Source organism: Parasteatoda tepidariorum, chromosome 1, assembly GCF_043381705.1.
Source record: "Parasteatoda tepidariorum isolate YZ-2023 chromosome 1, CAS_Ptep_4.0, whole genome shotgun sequence".
In the NCBI taxonomy this organism is placed as follows: Eukaryota; Metazoa; Arthropoda; class Arachnida; order Araneae; family Theridiidae; genus Parasteatoda; species Parasteatoda tepidariorum.
In genome coordinates this window covers 63,101,539-63,121,648 of record NC_092204.1, presented here as the reverse complement: position 1 = coordinate 63,121,648, position 20,110 = coordinate 63,101,539, and the positions used below count along the sequence as shown (strand labels likewise).

Genomic DNA, 20,110 nt, shown 5'->3' with positions numbered 1-20,110 from the left:
AAATTTTATAAAATTGTTGATTAAAATTGTTACTCTACTCAGCTTTTAAATTAACGAAATTCTGTGGGTGTAGTAAATTAAATGACTGATATAAATTTATAGGTTCATAAATTTATTATTATTATTAACATCTAACTCTTGTACATATTTAGATATAGCATTTTGTTTCAATTTTATTTTAACAGTCTTGGGTTGAAACTCCATATTAAACAATTATTTTATAAATATTTGAGTGATTATAAGCTTATTAATTACTTTCCACTCTTTGAAAACCTCACTTTTATTTATTCAGTTAACTTTAATTATTTGAAAGTATTATTTAATTAAATACTTTTAATTATTAGTAGATATAAAGCAAATAGTTTCTCCAAATCATCAATTTAAACTTATCAAATATTTGTCTTTTAAAAGAATAAGTTTTACAGCAGAAATAATACTTTTAGACCTGTCAGTTACTTTCAATTGATTTCAAATATCACTTCTAAATGATTGATTGTTTTAAATTATTTATCAAGATTAAAAGTTATTAATGTTGTTTAATAATAAAAACCATTAATCCAATAACGTTATCATCTTCAAAAACATCAATGTAAAGGAATCAGAATTATCATTATCATCATGAAAGAAATAATGATTTTAAAATGAATACTTAAGTTTATTTTTTTTAAATACTTTAAAATGCATTAATTTTATTTAATAGTAAAAACTATTAAACAAATAAACGTAATTATCTCCCAAAGCATCAGTGTAAAGAAATCAAACATTTGTCTAATAAATATTAGAATAAGTTTAACAGGAGTAATGATCGTGAGTCACGATCATTCAGACACCGTGACAAGAAGACTCGACAGATAGGCATTAAATGACAAACGATTTGCTACTCCTGTTCATTAATTGATTAGTGGAACATAAACCAGCTATATACTGAGATATTAAAAGGATAGCGTGAATATGTTATACCTACATCAATAGTCAAACATGTTATTTGATTGATTGGAAAATAATAAAATGACAAAAAACTGATTTAATTCAAAGTTAAATCAATTAAGTGAATTTGACAATGTAAATTTGTTGTTTTATGTGATTTGCAATTAATTGCTGTTGGGATAACGAGATTTGTTGCTTCAAAAGATTTATGATGCTACAATTTTATTCTTTTTTTTATATATACGCTAAATAATTTTCTTTTAATTGTAGGTTTTAGCATTTCAGAATTAGGAACTAGATCATATGATTTATTAACTATTATGCATTTATGCCTAAAGCTATAGATATAATTTAAACTCACACTTACAGGAAATTTTGGCATACTGTATTCCGGAAAATTGTGGAGTGGAACATATTTTACTTATTTATCTTAACTTTAGAAATTGTGAAAGCTCTTAGAAAAGGTAAATAATTTCAGTAAAAATGCGAAATTTATTCCAAGTATATTAAACAAAAATTATTTAATGTTTAATTCCTTTTCAAAAACACGAGTTGTGAAAAATTTCAAAATTTTGCATATTTCGAATGTACAGTCTGAAAACTGAATTCCAATCCTATAAACAAAAGCAGTGTGAAAAATTTTAGTGTATCTCAACACCAAAAATGCTACCAACACAAACTAATTTACTCCACGGCGGTGTAGTGAAGCGACAATTCTTAGGACCTAGGTGTTTCACTACACCAAGAGTGTTTTTTTTTACACTACTTGGTGTAAAGTAACCGCCAGCATTTTGATTATTCAATAACACTAAAATTTATAATTACAATAAAACATAATGCATGTAAGAGTCAGTTATTTTATGACACATTATTGTTAATAAAGCATTTGCATAGCACTAAAAGAATATTAATACGAATTCAAACAAAACTTAACAAAATCGAAGAGGATGGAAATAAAATATTGTAAAATATGTTATACAATTGACCTTTTTATGAGAATATAGTTATCTTTACTATTCAATTAAGAGAACAAATACCTATTTATCACAATTTAGTGGTTTCTGAGGAATTTTTATCACCGTGAGAGTGAAATCATACTTTCATATTCCTTAAACAAAAAATATCGATACTCTGACAGTTGAAAAACTTTCCCTAAGATTAGTGAAAAGAATTTATGAGTGTAGTGAACTTGGTATGAGCTTTATCATTTATTAGAGTTTAGATTACTCTTTAAATTGTGTGTTAATGCTCGATTCGATCATTAACTTGAAATAACACACAATTTTTTGACTTTTTCAACACAAAATTAGGACAGATATTGCACCACAGTTTTTGCAGTATATTGTAGTATACAGAATATCTTATGCGAACAGTATCTTTCCAATAGGAAATATATACAATCATTATAGATACATTAAATAATCTATATACTCCTAGAGATTATTATTACTAGAAATCATTTCTTACTAAAAATGACGAGATTAACGTCAAAAAATACAATACAGTTATAAAAACGAGATCTGTAAATTAGTTGCTACAAAAAATTATCTGCTTTTACTTAAATATGTTTAATGTACTATTTTTACTATTTTTAATAAAATGAACTGTGTAAATATGTAAACATAACACTTTTGGACAATATATANTATAGATAGATAGAGAGAGAGAGTCTAAAGTAAGTAAACGTGTGAAATTGGGAAACTAATTTTAACATTTTTATTTTACCAGAAATACGTGAAGGAAAAGTATATTAAGTCTAACAACCCTTAACAAAACACATCCTCGTTCCTAATGCCTGCACAGAAAGGGGCTCACGTATTTAGGATAAAGTTTTATGTTTTATCTGACACACTACAACTATTTAAAATAGTCAAAAAGAATTTTCAGAGTTCTTCCATGTAGTAATATTGTAAGTAATTTTAAATTATGACTTTTATGAAATCGAAACAAAATCTTTGACAAAAAAGCTAATATAATAATTTGAAGTATGATATACAATTTGTAGATAAAATTGTACTATATATTTATTTTTGTTATTAAGGTCACTAAATTAGTATCTGATATTGAACTACCAAACTCTACACATCTATATACTTCCATATTTACAGTGTTAGAAATTTTGTAACGCATTGAACCACAACATTAAGCCAACTTGCTGTTACCCTAATACGGATTTGAACCATATTTTCTTACAATTTAAGCCATTTTAAACTTAAAAACAAGCATTACTCAACGGATATATTGTATCGGTAATACTCAACAGGCATTATTCAACGGATATATAGTAGTTCAATTTAAAACATTGAAGTTGCATACACAGGATAATACTAAAACATACTGAAATATTATGGTTTAACGTTAAGCAAATTTCTTTGAAAGTGTATATAGTGTAAGCAACCGAATAAGTAAACAAAAAATACTGTCTTTAAAATTCTAGAAGAAAGTTATATGATGTAAGAGAAATCTCCTCGTGCTCCTTTCAAAATAAAGATAAAATAAAGGGTCTATGGAGCTTGATGATCAATACAAAATTCATAATATATTTTTAGGATGCCGGTAATTGATGAGGTTCAATATAACTAAAATCAGATCTGTTTAATGATAAAAATTAGTAAAATATACATGGGAACTTCTTAAAAGGGTTTAAATATGAAGCTTGAAATTTATCATTGTTTATCATTTACAGCAGAGTACATAATAAACTTAAAAACAATGAAAATTTTAATTAAAAATCTATCAGCAAAGCAAACCCTATTTTTTCCTTCAATTTTTTTAATAGTTAAACAAAAATTTCTAAAAATCCACTTTGATAGTAATTCAAAAGTGCTAAAAATGTCTTGATTTTCTTGAGTAGTATGTTAGTAAAAATTTGATCAGCTTCAAGAGAATTAAAAACAGAAGTTAATCAAGAAACACCAATAACTTTATGAATTCACAAATGAAAGTTTTGTGACTTTTGCCACTAATTTTATTTGAAATCACATTTACGAAACAAAGTAGTTTTCATGAATGAAATTCGATAATCGCACTTGTTTTACCAAAAATTTGAATTATTTTAAGCTCATTTTTTACGTATAGTGTGGCAAAGTTTTCACTGCAAATTCTATAAAAAAACAAAGTACATTTCACACATAAAAAGCCATGAGAAAGAAAATTAAAAATCATGAAATGTATATGTAATATAATTGAGCACGTGTATTTGTTCTACAATTGAGCTGGTTTATATTCTGGTAGGCAGATCATTTTAAGTCTCTTTTAGTATAGCAGATTAAAAAAAAAATATTAATGAGAAAAAAAAATTAAACATTTGAAGTTAATCAAGAAACACCAATAATTTCACTAATACGCAAAAAAAAATTTCACGCTAATAAATGTCTATCACCATCCTTAAATAACTTTTAAAGGATTGTTAACGAATAGAAATCGACAATAACATCTTTTCATCTTAAAATTTCAGTGTATTTTTTTCTGCTTGTTTTTCTATTTTGGTCATTAAACTTTCAGAATAAATTCCAAAAAAAAAGAAAACTTTAATGTAAATTTAAAGCATCAAAACATTTGAGAATGAAATTAAATCATATCATTTATATATAATATAATTGAGCCTTAATTTGTGAAGAAAAAAAATTTATAAATAGGGGAAAGTGAAGAAAAATGGGTAGCTAAAATTCGAAGGCCTTTCTTGGCATTTTCAAAACAAAAAACAGAAAAATTTCCCTGACTTTTTTAGTTTTTCCGGTGGGTGGACACTCTGCTTTAAAAAATTTTAGAAACAGATGTAAATCTTAGAAACATCAGAAATTTCACTTACACTGAATGCTAATGAAGCACTTTTCAAAAGAAAATTTTGCTTCTTCGGTAAATGTGTAGCATCATATTTATACGATTTTTTTAAAAATAGCTTTCGCAAATAAATTTCAGATTTTTTTCTTCTTATTTCCCCATTTTGTATATTAAAATCTTTTTTACAAACTCAATTAAAAAAAACTATTTAATAAATGTAACATTTGAGAATGAAATTGAATTCTATTATGTGGTGTGGTACAATTAACTGAGAATATATTGTTCAACAAAAAGGAGAAAAGAAAAAAAAAGGAAACTTTTTTTCAAAAGAAATTTTCCTTTAACAATGCAGTAAAGAATAACAATTCAATGATCCACTTTAAGTTATTAATTAGTGTTCGACCTTGATTTCCAAACTTATTGCAAATGAATCAGTGCCTGAATCATAAAATTCGAAGGGTATCATCAGTCTTCAGTGTTTCGATGCAGAATTATCGACAGGTGGTAAGTAGGGTACCTAAACTTTCACCTGACACACCAAAAGAAAAAAATATATAAATCCAGCACACACCCGCCCCCAAATTGCCACCTATTACAGAATCTCCTCACTGATGAACAAAACGGCTATTCTGCTAGCAACAGGTGTTTCACCTGTGGTTCAGGAAGTTTCACTTATATGGGTTAAAGGGGAACATATATGATAAAATTATATAAAATTGTATAATATTGCTATAGTACAGTTGTTTCTTAACCACACAAAATGCATGTGATTTTCCAATTTCTCGAAAGGGAATAGGAGGCAAATTTCTAATAAATGAACTTCATCAATTTATTTTACATACATAAAAAGTATGCGAATTTTTAAAAGATCAAAAGGGGGGTTAAGAGCAGACTTTTAAAAAATCATTAAAAATAATTTTATCTATATATTTTAAACACATAAAATGTATACGAATCCTTAATTTATCAAAAGGGATAAGAGTGAAATTTTCAATTAAAAAAATATCATCAATATACTCCAAAAACCGTAAATTTATGTAAATTTTTAATTCATTAAGAAAAAAATAAGAAGAAAAAAATATCATTGTATTCTACATTCATAAACTGTATGTAAATTTTTAATTTCTGACAAAAATCAATAATGTTTTTCTCGTTTATGCTAAATTTTAAAACTGTGTATGATTTCGATTCAAGTTGCGCTAAAATAATGTTCATATCACATGCACGTAATCTAAATCCATCTTCTCAGAAATGCCTAAACCTAATATGAGCTAAACTTTTATTTTCTTAAAGCTGTCTATTTAAATGCTTAACCTAAAAAGGTTAAGGTAAAAAAAGACTACATCGATCTGTTGAGGTACGATGATTCTAAAATACGCAAAATGCTTGTGAATTTTCAATTTCTCAGCAAGTTTTATGAGTAAAACATACAATAAGCAAATAAAGGAAATAGCTTCATAAAGTATCATACTAAGTTCTGAAAGTGGTACATGAATTATTCTATTTGCAGAGATATTTATAAGTTTGCATCCTAAGAGCAGCTTTTTTCTTGAAAAAAAGATTAAGTCAAAAAGATGATATTTCTAAGTTTAAGGCAAATAATAATGATTCTAAAAAACCCAAAATGTGTGTGATTTTTAAATTCTCAAAAAGAATTAGGAGTACAACTTCCAATGAACAAACAAACAAATGTCGTCATTGTATTCGACGATCATAAAATATGCAAATTTTCCAATTCTCATAAATAAAAAGAATTTCATCAATGTATTTTCGTAGGTTTAAGTGCAGTATGAATTTAAATTTTATTTAAGTGTTAGTAAAATTCATAAGGTTGTATTCAAACGCCCATTTTAAATTTTTTTTATTTAAGAGTTTAGTTCAAAATATTTATAAGTTTAAGTAAAATAATAATGAATCCAAGTACAGAAAATGAATATTCAAAGTAGCATTTGACTTTCCTTTTAAAGAAGTCTTTGAAAATTATGTTAAAGTTGCAGAGAAATATAAAAAATTGTTTTCCAAGACTGTAACCTGTAAACTAATAAACATTTGTACTCAAAACAGTTCGTATTTTCACAGATTTCGAGTCCTCGTTAAGATACTTACTAAAATTAAAAATGGAAGACACATTCAATAAAAAGTGCTTTCAGTATTCTATGTTTTCCAAAAATTCACTCTGTACATTGTGTATTTTAAATAAGATGTTGAAAAAAAATGTTTTTAATACATCTAGAACCTTTTATTTCATATCCTCGAAGCAGGAAATTCGATAATAATCCAGTTAATCAACACATTAAATGTAGTTTTGTAGGTAATTTCATTCATTTTTCAATAAAAATAATCGCTCGGAACTTTTAATTACATTAAAAAAAAACTTGAATTACGGAACAAATTCGTGTAAAATTAATCAAAATATATTCTGTTATATATTAATTTATATTAAAAATTTGAAACTTTAATAATACATGTTTTAGTGCACCATTTTAAATATGTATGGAAATAAAAAAGTATTATATTAAATATTTGTCCTCGATCATGGATCATGGGTAAATACTTAAATTTAATTTTTTTTAAGTAACATGTTAAAATATTTTTACAATCTCTCACAATTTATAACAACTTTCATAAAACAATCCTAGCTCCCAAAATTCTATTTTGATAATGCATTTTTCATAATAACTGAAACATTTTAGGATAGAGTCTTCTTTATTTATGCATTAAAAGATTGTAGTGGGTAACCGTTATATAACAGTTTAATTCATGGATATGATATAAACTTATATTAACGAGAGAGAGAAAATTAAAGAGTATTAATCTGTTTAAAATTTGTATTTTACACAACTTCAGGATACTAACTTTGTATATTTTTTTCCCTTGAGATTGAAAAGTTTGCTATTACGTTAAAGAGATTTTTTTATTTAAAAATAATAACAAATAAATAAATAAATGAGAGGCAAATTACTTTCATAAATCGAGATCTAATATCGAGATTAAAACAAGAAGTGAGGTTGGAATGAATTCAAGAAATCCACAGAGTTTTTGTTTCGATTACTATCAAATATTTAAAAGTTTTGTAATATAATAAGAAACGATCAATAATATGTTTGACATTTGTTGCATACTTAGCAACTATTTTCAAGTACAATAATTTTTAAGTTATTTCCAATGAGACATAACAAATATCATCATCAAAACATTGTTGCAAAAATCCATAAATTGATTAAACTGTAACTAATAACTAAAATTTAATTTAATAATTTGGATTTAAAAATTTCATTATTATATTCTATTTTATTCAATTAATGTTGCACTGACTATATACATGAAGTATTTTGACTCCTCTTCAGTTCCTTCCCAAAAAGTACATGATTATTTTTCTGAAGAGGAGATTTTGAATTATATTTTCCCCTTCCAATTTTTTAGCACAAATATTACTTAGAAAATAAAATGCTTCTTATTAATATATATTTATTTAAATCTCTTAAGAGAATGAAATTTATCTACTGTTTTAACTTTGTTAAGTAACCTAAGTGCGAATTTCAAATTTCACATTTCAATACATTCTATGCAATTAAAAGTAAAGACATGAATACAGAGATTACAAAATAAAGAAAACAAATGCATACTTTTATGCATTATTTTTTGTGTGGATCCTTTATTTTAAGGTGTACCAGTTAACTGCATTTGAAAGTATTTGATTTCAGACTACTGACTTTTGCCAATTTTGGATATTCGAGATTTTTTCTAAAATTTTAGTACTTGTCAAGATAGCAAATGCTAAATTTAACTATTTCTCTGTATTGTAATAAAACTCAAGAGTATTTCCTTTAGGCCACGCTGCCTTATTAGACATTAGTAAAGGATGTATAAAAATAATCATATTTTTAATTCGCAGTTTCATTCGCAGGTAATGTTTGGACACAAAATAACACAGATTTAAACTTGATTACGTAAGATTTAAAGAAATGACGAATTTAAGTTTGCATTACGTAACAGCAGGAGATAAAACAAATATGCATGAACGCCATCTTCCGATCATATTTATATTGCATTTAATTACATACATCACTTATTTAAATAAACAAATTCTTTTGCATCATTCTCTCTTCTTATAAGGAAACTTGAAATAGTTTTCATGGGTACAGCAGCTTATTAAATTTAAAATTTAAATCATTGCCTTCCAAAGGATACCTTTTTTTTTGCAAATATAGTTATTAAAAAAATTTTAAAGTAAAAATTTGAAGAACGCTATAGATATATATATATATATATAGCTCANCTTTACTAATTCAGAAAAAAAATATATATATATATATATATATGTTCCCCTTGTTGAAGTTTCCCCTCAACTTAAACCATAATAACAAGTATACAAATCTGTAAAATGTGTGCGACAATTTTTTTCAAGCGCAATGTAAAGATTACAACAAATGAATTTGAAAGATATTATGGTTCAGCAACGCTCTCAAGTTTCTATAACAGGGAAGCATTTCGTAAAAGTAGCATTGTTTTGCCATTATCTGTCTCATTTTCTTTCGCTTTTTAAGAGTTTTGAAAATTATTAATTACGTTTTCTTTTTTTCTTCTCTTTTTTATTTTGCATTTCACCACATATATATGTATAATTTTGAGATTTAAATTTAAAAAGAGACAGAAAATGAAACAAATAATGGCAAAACAATGCTACTTTTATAAAATGCTTCCCTCTTATAGAAACTTGGGATCGTTGCTGAATAATAATGTCTTTCAAATTTATTTGTTACAACTTTCACATTGCGCTTTAAAAAAATATTACATTTTACGGATTTGTTTACTCGATATTATGCTGTGGTGAAACAAATTAATTTTACACTTAATTAAGGTGAAATAAATTTGTACAATAAATTTTTGGAAAGTATAGTTAAAAATATAATTGTGGATATTGAAAACATTGTACATGTTTAATCTTTTTTCAGAATAAAAAAAAGAACTTTATTGCTACTGCACTTTCTCTAATGAAATGAAAATAATTCTGGATGCGGTGAGGATCTTAGGATGCCCGCAGAGATGAGGAGCATGCTAAGGAGAAATCGGATGAGTGCGGGTGGAGAAGAAAAAGATGCCGATGTTGTCACGCGCGGCGGACCGTGAAATCACGCATGCACGACAAAGGGCGGGACACCCTCAACACACACCGTGGTGTACGGAAGCTATCTTCTAACGGAGCTTAAGAATGAGGAAATATAATCCATTAGAAAGACAGATATTTATTAATTCGAAGAACTAATGATTTTCAAATAATCAAAATGAACAGAAATTGAAATTACAAATTGGTTAATTTTGCAGGTGTTATATTTTTACTTAAAGGAAAATTAATAAAAGAAACAGAATAAACCATTAGATTTTTTCAAAAATTTTTAAATGCATTCATAGTTCTATACTCTAGGACCGAAAAATCGAAGACCAAAAAAAATGTCAGAAAAATTTTCAACAGTATTGTTATAGTCCGTCGTTTAATGTGATAGCATCGATACTTTAATGAGTTCACTAATCATTTTAATGAGTCACTTCCAATGATTCCAAGGAATTCACTAATAATCATCATTTTCTCTATAGCTTAAAAAATTGGATGACATTTTCTTAGTTTGTAAGAGCATCATTAGTTTAGATACGCAATGGAATTCATCTACAACAAATATATTTCATTTTTAACTAAGAATTTTACTAGAGTGAGTCAAACTATTTTTATTCAAATTTAATATTACTAAAGATAACTTTAAATAAATTAAAAAGTGTTTTTATTCCAAACAGTTTAGGTAGAAAACAAAATAAAACAAGCACTTTTCTTACATGTGTCTGACCATTCGATTCAACAACTTTATTTCGCTTTTAATAAATTTCCATCAGTGAAAAAAGTCTTTTGATTCCAATAATCGACAGTCGTTAATCAGATAACCGAAGAAATCTCAGTGTTATCATGTATACATGATTCCGTTAGTGAAAATTTAATGACAATAAGCTTCTATTAACCATCAGGGAGTTTACAAACTGTCTATGTCTACATGATTTAATTTTTTACTGGTGCATAAGTACAATAAATTGCTGTTGCTTAACCACTTAAACACCAAAGTTTCATTTTTGGATTATGTCTCTTTTTCGAAAGGATGAAAACTAGTAGCTCAATTACTAAATTATTAGCATTTATCTTAGACTGGCATTGGCATCCAGCAAAATGTTTTAATTATATTTAAATCCATATTTGGTTCTCATTCATAAATCATATAATTGTTACATTTTTAAACAAAATTTGTAGCTAAAGGAATAAAACACCCACTTAATACAGTCAAATATAAGTCGAGTCAAGCAGGTAAAAGTTTTATTGTATTGTATAGTGATGCAGAAGAAACAATTTTTATATTTATGCATAGAAGTTAATAATGCAAAAGTGTAATTATAATAAAAAAATTTCTATTTATAATTATAAGTTTCATCTATATATTTTTTTTATCTATTATCTTCTTGGTTGTGAAAAAAAAGATCCTTATTAAATTTGAATCACTTATGTGATGAAATTTTCAAAAGTACTATTGCACAAACTTAGGTAATCAAAAGTTATCCAATCCTTGAACTTTGAAAATTCCTTGGTTATAACTTAGAACATGTTTTAGATAAATAGATTGTTATGAACAAATATTTCTTGAATAAAAGAACTGTGATCAAAAAATATGTTAATAAACATTCTTATCAGAAAAAGAAAAAATTAGTAAATTTAAAATTTTCTTCTGAAATATTTAAGCATCGTTGTGTTAGACCGCGTATAATAGAATTATTAAAATCCTATCGTGAAAAGTTATTTGCTCATACATAGTGGGAGAAAATATTTATACATATTTGGAAAAGAAGTTTCAAAAAAGAATTATTAATTTTCAGAGTAATATATCTATACATTATCTGATCAATACAGTTTGCATTGTTATTCTTTGCTCCTTTAACGTACAAAAAACATTAAAAGGATCTTTCCTTGTTCCAAAAACCTAATTCTGCAAATAATTCATGCTGAAAATGCTATACCAATTTTACAACCTTTTGACATTCTGAATAATTTGTCATCCCACTCTGAATAATTTGTATCGGTGTCTACGGAGTTGAATAGTTTATATCATAGAGTTTATATTTTTTCTTGTATAATAATAAACTAATAAATATATAGGACTTCATAATCATTGGTATCTCATTGTTAGCATTTGTAGTCCAAAAATTACTGGTGGGAACTATTTTCAAAGTGAAAAATATGTAAAATAAAATAAATATCTAAAAATCTACCAAACGAACCAAAGAATTTGCATTTTCTAAATTGTCTAAAGTGTTATTTTCTGTAAATTCTATTCATGACTACTTTAGAATTTTAATTTCTAATGAAGTCACAAGTCTATTTAAAGAATTAACTCTAATTGTTTTCTTGAATTCAAGATGCAAATTTTAATTTAATATGATGATCAATTACTTATTTATGAACTAACTGAATCCTAAAATCAAAACAATATTAAAAAAAAGCATAATGTCACATAAGCAGACAGTCTGTTTAAGCAACATAATTTGCGGCTTTTCTCCCTTTACACTGTGTGAAATTGAAAGAAGCATGCTTCATTATTTACAGTACCTTCAGAAAAAGCACATTGAAAAATTTACATCTGTGTCAACCATTCTTTGATTGGATGACCGAAAATTTGCTTTAAGAATTATATGTTCCTAAATTTTAAATTTCAACCAAAATAAATAAGGTAAGAAGCTATTTCTATTGACAGTAAATATTCTCATACCTACACCAGAGATTTGTTTAACTTAATTTATGAAAGTGATTTTCTCAACAATGCATTTAGAGCGATTTATAACAGCAGAATGGATAATCTCAGAAAAAATCTATGATCACTATTTATTGCATGATGCAAAATATTTTAATTTTTTATATATAGTGTTTAAAGAGAACCCCTGCTTTACAAAACTGAATAGAGTAACAAAAAAAAAATGCATAACGCTTAGTTTAATTGATTTTATAAAATCTTTGTAAAAATAGGCATAGGAAAATGAATATTCCCCCTCCCCCTAAAAAAAAGAAGTAGAAAGATATACTTGATAATAAAAAACTTCACTTGCTTCATAATTGGCGAGTTTTGAGAATGAGCATTTGTTTTTGAGACCTCAAAACGTGTCAACTTTTAGCACTATCTTCCTATTTTTGCAGCAAATGAAATTTTATATCATCAAGAATACACAGAGGTAAACTTTACAACTTAGATCAGTGTCTCTTGAGATTTTGTCTTATGGGCCGAAAGTGTTCAATCATTTCATTGAATAAATTTTGTAAATTAATATTTTTTTTCATCATATATCTTTTTCATTTCTTTCATTCGGTGCCACAACTAATTACAGTTATTTTTAGTGTCCTTAAACACTGTTGAAAAACACTGACACAACTCATAAGCACAACATCAACTTGCAGTAGAACAAAAAATTGTTGAACAGTCTAAGTTGGCATTTCATAATTAATTTAAAATATTCTTTCGCAATTCACATTTTTTGTAATACTATTCACTCATATAACTAACCTTTCAGACAGAAATTACCAATCTACCACTCTCGACCCGAATTTGGGTTGGGGAGTTTGCCTGTTGAGAGACAAGTTTTTTGCCTGTTCGTTTGCTCTTCAACAAAGTTTTGATCTCCTAACTCGTCAAAATAAAAATTTCTATTACTTCTTTTCAAATAAAAATTAAAGTTCTTTTTGTAAATTTAAATTTTATGGGTATGTAATTTAAAAGAGAAATTGGTCCTTAACTTTATTTTGCATTTGCATTACCTCATGTTTCACTAAGCAATAGTAAATATTTAGTAAATAATACTAATTTCAAAATAGATCCTCGAGTCCCAAAAGCGATGCGAGATAGAATTTTTATTGTAAATAAATAAATAGAATAAGGCTGGGAATCCCTGATTAACAAGCATATTGTCAAATATTGAGACTCTCCCCTTTCTAGTGACTCAATACGTTCAGCACACCCCAAAATCGTTTAACATCTACCTTAATAGAATAAGTAAATGTAAATTACCTGCACATCTGTAGAATATTTGAAGTATTTGCCAGCATCTGCGAGTTAACTATCCACGGATCATGGAGACAACACCGGTCCACTTAAGTAAACAAAGCGGACCTGTCCACGCACTCAGAAATCTATACGTGCCAAAATAATAGGCAATAACAACAACAAACAAGAGAAATTTCTGTCTCACAGCACACACCTTCGCGTCTTGGAAGCCAAGGAAGGCACTGAGCGGCATCGTTTGCTTACAATTCATGCTTGTTGAGAAAAGCGACATTATTGGATTACGTGTTAGTGACGTTTTTCAGTAGGCGGTTTCTGTATGATTAAACCACGCCCTCTGAGAATAGGAGTTGGAGGAACAATTCTTTTTATTAAAAATCTATTCTTTAACTCATTTTTTTATTCAACATTTCCATGCTTCTTTCTTCAATTTTAAAAGGTTAGGCTTTGTTATTCTCTTTCTGTCATTCCCCCCTCCTGACTTTATCATTTTGAAATGAAAATTACAATCAAATACGGTGCGTTATTCTTTATTGTAAGTTTCTTTATCATTTTCATAATAAAAAAATAGTTTAGAATCACCACATTTATAAGAAATTTTACAGTTATTTGCATTTTTATATGCCTGAAAACAATAACCAACAATCTAAATGTCAATTTTTGTGAAAAAATATGCAAACGTATTTTTTATGATTTGATCAAAAATAAGATTATTCAATACAAAACCTCAAAATATAATGAGAAATAAAAAATGAGTTATTGCTGTTTACTTTTACACGACACAAATTTTGTCTTCAAATCAAAATAGGTTTATTTCAAGAAGTTGTTTCGAGAAGAATTCACCGTTAAAATTTTGTATCACAGGCAAAATATGAAATAAAATGTTTTATTAAGAAATTATCAGACAATAATTTTAAAATCGATTCATTTAATGTAAACATATCTAAAATAAGATGGAAATTTAATTGATGTTATTGGCAAGAAATTCTTACTTGTTGCTCATTAAATCCCGCCGTTAGAGTTTATTAGACGCAGACGCGAAGTCATTAGTTTACGAATAATAATATTTCTCTCGAATGAAAATTTATATTGTAAATTCTATTTATGGTATTATGTCCACGATATTATGATTGTAGCAAAAGTGAATAAGTAATTTAAAACAAGCAATTACTCATAATCACTATTACTTACCAACAAAATGCAGTTGTAATTAAGATCTGATGCAAGCATAATTGTAATAGTAAATCATTATTATTTGTAAATGAAGAATTATGGTATCTTATAATTATGATTAAAATTGTTGTCTTTAATTATAACTACTTGTAAATCTTGTAATTGAATTAAAATTGTACTTAAGAAAACAACTAGTTCGCGTCACCTAACATTTCATTTTATCCAATTTCATTTCATTCATTTCACCCTACTTTGATATTACTAGGAGCGATAAAACGAGGAAAGTTTAATTATCACATTCATTAAAACTAGTAACAGCACTATTTAACTTATAACTGCAGTTTAATGTATATAAATGAAACTTTTTTGCTGATAATTACGATTAAAATTTTAATCTTTTATTATGCTTTCATGCAGTCATGATTGCAAGTATTTTATTGGTTGTAAGAGAGAATAACAGAATAAGAGATGGAGCTCACGTTTGACTTTTCCGTAATAGCAAATTTCGATTGAAAATTTCAGTTCCGCAGGACATTAACAATTGCAACCTCAGACAGTACATTTTAAGTAAAGCGACATACTTAAGCTCTTCGTTGTTTAAAGAATAATGGTTAATAACCGTTTAAAAGCAATAGGTTTTACATTTCTAGCGGTTTGTAATTGCTAAATAGATTGCTGCGAGATTATTATTAATAATTATAACAGAAAATATGCATAATTTTCAAAATCATTTAAAATGAAAGAACTTGAAAAGCTACATTGAAACATCCCAATTAAATCACATTTAAACCAAGCAAATTATGGTTAAAACGCCTTTTAAATTGCATGACATCACAACCAACAGAAAAGGCTTGTAGCTGACGATCATTACTTTTGACGTCACTCTACACTAAACATTCTAGCAAGTGCCTATTATCATTGTTTATATCTATCTTCATTATTTTTTTTTATTCGGATTTATTGCAAATTTAGCGATGGAAGATTCTGGAAAGCTTCAGCATCGTAGTTGTAACTATTGTTCAAGTTCTATGATCAAAGCTTCTGAGAAAAGCAGTAATGTAATTTGAAATGTATTATTGTTATGATTTATTTTTAATAATATTTCAATTTAATATGTACTATTTAATTAAAGTTTTAAAAAAGAGAAGTGAACATAGTTCTTTTGATCATGAATCTTTCTTTTTATCAAAAAAAAAATTTATAATAATAATAACTTTTCTCAAATTTTAAGAGAAGAAATAATTAGCAAATTCCGGTAACTGGTGGAACTATCACAACAGCCTCTCATCTCAATACACGTTTAAAGTTGACAAATAATTTTTTTGATGCAATAAAAAACTAATTTCAAAATATTTATCAAATAAAGCAAATTGCATAATGGTTTTTCGAAGGAATTGATTTGCATTCAAAATGTCTTATTAGTAAAATGAAATGTTCTATTATATATTTGTATTTTAATTAATATATGTTAAAATTTACTCTCCAATAAGACTTGGATTACAATTAGTTTCAATTTGGCTCTAGATCCAGTTTTATTATCAAGTTATCAAGTTTTTCTTTACTAGCCCCATAGTTTGTCCACATTAGTCCTGCTAGTGGGGACAAAAACAGCCTTTTTTTAATTAAATTTTAAGGAAAAACTAAACATTTTTGTAATTCCAGATGTAAGAAAGAATACTGGAAAACGTTCAAATCATTATTAAAACAAATACTTAATGAATTAAAAATTATATTCAATACAGTATTTTGACGAATTTCTAAAAAACGTCCACGCTAACCCCTCCCCCTCCTTTTCCTCTACTTTCGAGTAACTTGTCAAAATGATTTAAACATAATTTTTCAGCTAAGTTGCCAGATCACAAAATATAAAATTAAAGGGTAGTGGGACAATTTTTATAGAAATTTTTAACATTTACTGGATAATATTAATTATTTAATTGAATTATAGAGAAGGTGGTTGATTATTTATAAAATTTTAAACAATTTGCTATAAAGTATGGATCTAATTTTAATTTTTAAGGTTCGATTTGGATTTGCACTTGTCAAAAATATAAATCAACATAGGAAAAGAAAATTATAACTATATTATTTTATTAATTTTAATACACTAATAATATTTTGTATAAATTTTAATTACACTTATTGAATAATTGCTGTATTAAGTCAAATTTTCGAAAAGTATGTCTATTTGTTTTCTGGATAAATAAATATTACTTCAATTGTTTTAATTCTATTTATTTCAGTAAAAATAATATTCAAATAAATGTTTTTAGAAACATTAGAATACCATGCAATTAATTTAATTACATTAAACTTAAAATGATTCCTTTTATCGTATACGTCAACAATGCAGATATATATTACTTTTTAAAAACATAAATCGAAAAAAATTCATATAATCGTCATGATTGCGAAGCAATATTAATTCGAAGGGGTAAATATTATTTAACAGAATTATATAATTGTGAAAACTAAAGATAATTAAATCATAATTAAATTTAAAAGCATATTTCGTATTTAGTATATAAGTTTGTTCTTATTAATACAAAAATAAGTTAGCCAGAAGTAACGAAAAATTAGATCCTTGCGGTATTCCATCCATTTGAATAAAAAAATATGTTTTCCAATATAAAGATAATATCAAAAAGACACAGATTAATTATAATTTCCCAGTAATAAATTTGAATGCAGGACATTTTTATAATCATTGTAATAACTCAAAAGAAAATCTTTGTGTTAAGAAAGTGGAAGCTCTCCTGGTCGCTCCGCTCACCAATTCCCGTAATTGCTCCTCATTCACTATTTTTTTTTTCGCTTAAACTGCAATACTTTCCACAAAAGCACAGAACAAGTTTCAACTTTGAGTCTTGTAGAGCGACCAGTATGGTATTTTTACAAGTTTAACAGTTAGTAATTTTCAAACTAATTATCGAATGTTGAATTTTTATTCCATTGAACTCACAATACATTTTTCTACACGCCATCGCAATTTCAAATTGCTATGTCTTAAAGTTTTTGCGTAGCAAAACAAAGTGTAACGTTAAGTTGAACACCCAAAACAGGGTTGGCAGCCATTACGATTTTTTATTATAAAGAGATTTGATACCTTAGGGACAGTGGAAGTCACAACTAGAAAATGCAATTTTTATTCGATAATTTTGAAATTTTACAATGTTAAAAGCATTATAAGTCAACAAAAGCTTTAGGAATAAATAATTATTATTTTTCTGGTTACATATAAGTTTTTCAATTTCCGATATTTGAAAAGTTCCTTGAGAACGAGGCTCAATCTTTTTCTTACATTTTTACCAAAATATCGAAAACACACTTTAATGTTAATTGCCCAAAAATTTTAATATTTGAGTAGGTCTAGGATAGAGAGACATAGTTTTTTTCCAATAAAAATAAAAGTAGTGAGAATAGAGATGCAAGAAATGTTTATGTAGATTTAAAATTCCCGTACATGTACTTAACATATTTTTAGCAAACAATAATGTAACATTGGAAAGAAAATAGGAAAAAGATAGTTTTAAATTAAACTTACAAGAGGCCATTTTCCCTTGAAGTTGAGAAAAACCTACCATCCAATACAGTAAAAAAAGTAAAATTAAAACATGGAAAATAACAAATTTCATGCAGTTAAACGTAATAAATAATATAATTTATCGCTCACGATAGGTTGCAAGAATGAATTTTATCATGAAAAATAAGTAAAATGAATCTAATACGCAAAATCTAATGTAGAGAGTTATTCCATTACTTTCGAAAAATGTAACCTTTTTTTTGGTAAAAGTTTTCAAAGATTGTACATGTTTCTTGGAACCACCACATGCACTTACACATCTTGTGCTCTTCATTACGCATAATACTCTTCTCTCAGTCAACACACTAAATTCTGAGTCCATATTATTATTTAATCTGCTTTGCTAAACATGCTTTGTTTTGTTTTTTTTTCCCCCGTGAGCTTATAAGTTTAGACTTTTTGATAACTTTAGATTTACTTATCAATTTTCTCCGTTTCTGGAAAAATCCTTTCCTCCGTTTTCAATATTTTCTGGCGAAATTAAAACCATAGATACCTGTTCTGATACGTTTTTTATACTGTTTTTGACTTACTAACTGCAAGAAAGGGAGCAATATCACGAATTTCTTTATATTAGCTTTCACCTTAAACTTAATAATTTGTAACCAGAGATTTATTTATTTTTTTGTGTATGGAAATCTTATCTCTTTAAAGACCAAGTGGCCTGAAGAAGTGCGGACTACTTAACGACCGTAACTCTGAAGGGTGAATGGGTAGTAGTGATTGGGAGGGGGTGAGCTGCTTGACAGTGATGCATAGGAACTCATTGACAGTCAAAAGGAAAGAGGTGTGCGAACTTCACGCTTTATTTAGAAACATTTCCCCCTGTGGTTTTAGAGAAACACAAAATCCTCTTAATTTGTAACAGATTTGTTGAGATGGACCTTTTCATTTATTTATTAAAAATTCGGGAATGGCGGGCTTTTGGGAATTTATTTTTGAAATCCCCGCGTCCACTAAAACAAATATCTTTTTAATAAAATTGCAATGTGTTAACTGTTGACTACCAAACGCAAATTTGTTATATAATTAAAAGTGCACCATCATAAATACCGAAATTACTGAAAAAAATTTGGATAAAGCCAACGTTGTATAATGCTTTCTGTTAATCACTGATATTTTAATGATAATGTTATCATTAGTTCATAGAAATTTTGATTCTTGAATAAAAAAAAAAGATTAATATTTCTATCATTTAATAAACTTTTAATAGGTTTTTCTTTTTAAATATTTTATTTATTTCCGTTTTGTTCTCTATTATGCTGTTTGGTGTTTCTCAGTAATCAATTTTATTACAGTGTGCTTTTTATTAGTGAATTTTAGAGAATAGATAAAATAATTTAAAATACATTATATTAATAATGTATCTTTTAAACTTGAACGAGGAAAGTTGTTTTAGACTTTGTTTTACTGCAGCGAAAAAAATTTTAAATCTTAAAATTCCTATAAAAATTTCCATTTTATGCTCAATTAAGGAAAACTGAATTCAATTCTATCTAAATTTATGATTAACGTAATATAATGCATACATTAAAATGCCTTTTTATATAATTTTAAATACTAT

The 20,110-nt window shown here is 26.7% G+C and overlaps 1 protein-coding gene across 2 annotated transcripts in view; it reads right to left on the bottom strand.

Moving 5' to 3' along the window:
- The window catches only part of LOC107455696 (PAS domain-containing protein cky-1), a 139,080-nt gene that overhangs the window by 104,558 nt on the left and 14,412 nt on the right, over window positions 1-20,110 (bottom strand). Inside the window, exon 2 of one of the 2 annotated variants that reach the window (XM_071181282.1) lies at window positions 18,508-18,540. In XM_071181282.1, the coding sequence (XP_071037383.1) occupies window positions 18,508-18,540 (33 nt within the window). Of the gene's footprint in view, window positions 1-13,796; window positions 14,017-18,507; window positions 18,541-20,110 lie in introns of those variants that run through there. The other variant, XM_043038796.2, reaches the window with a different exon arrangement.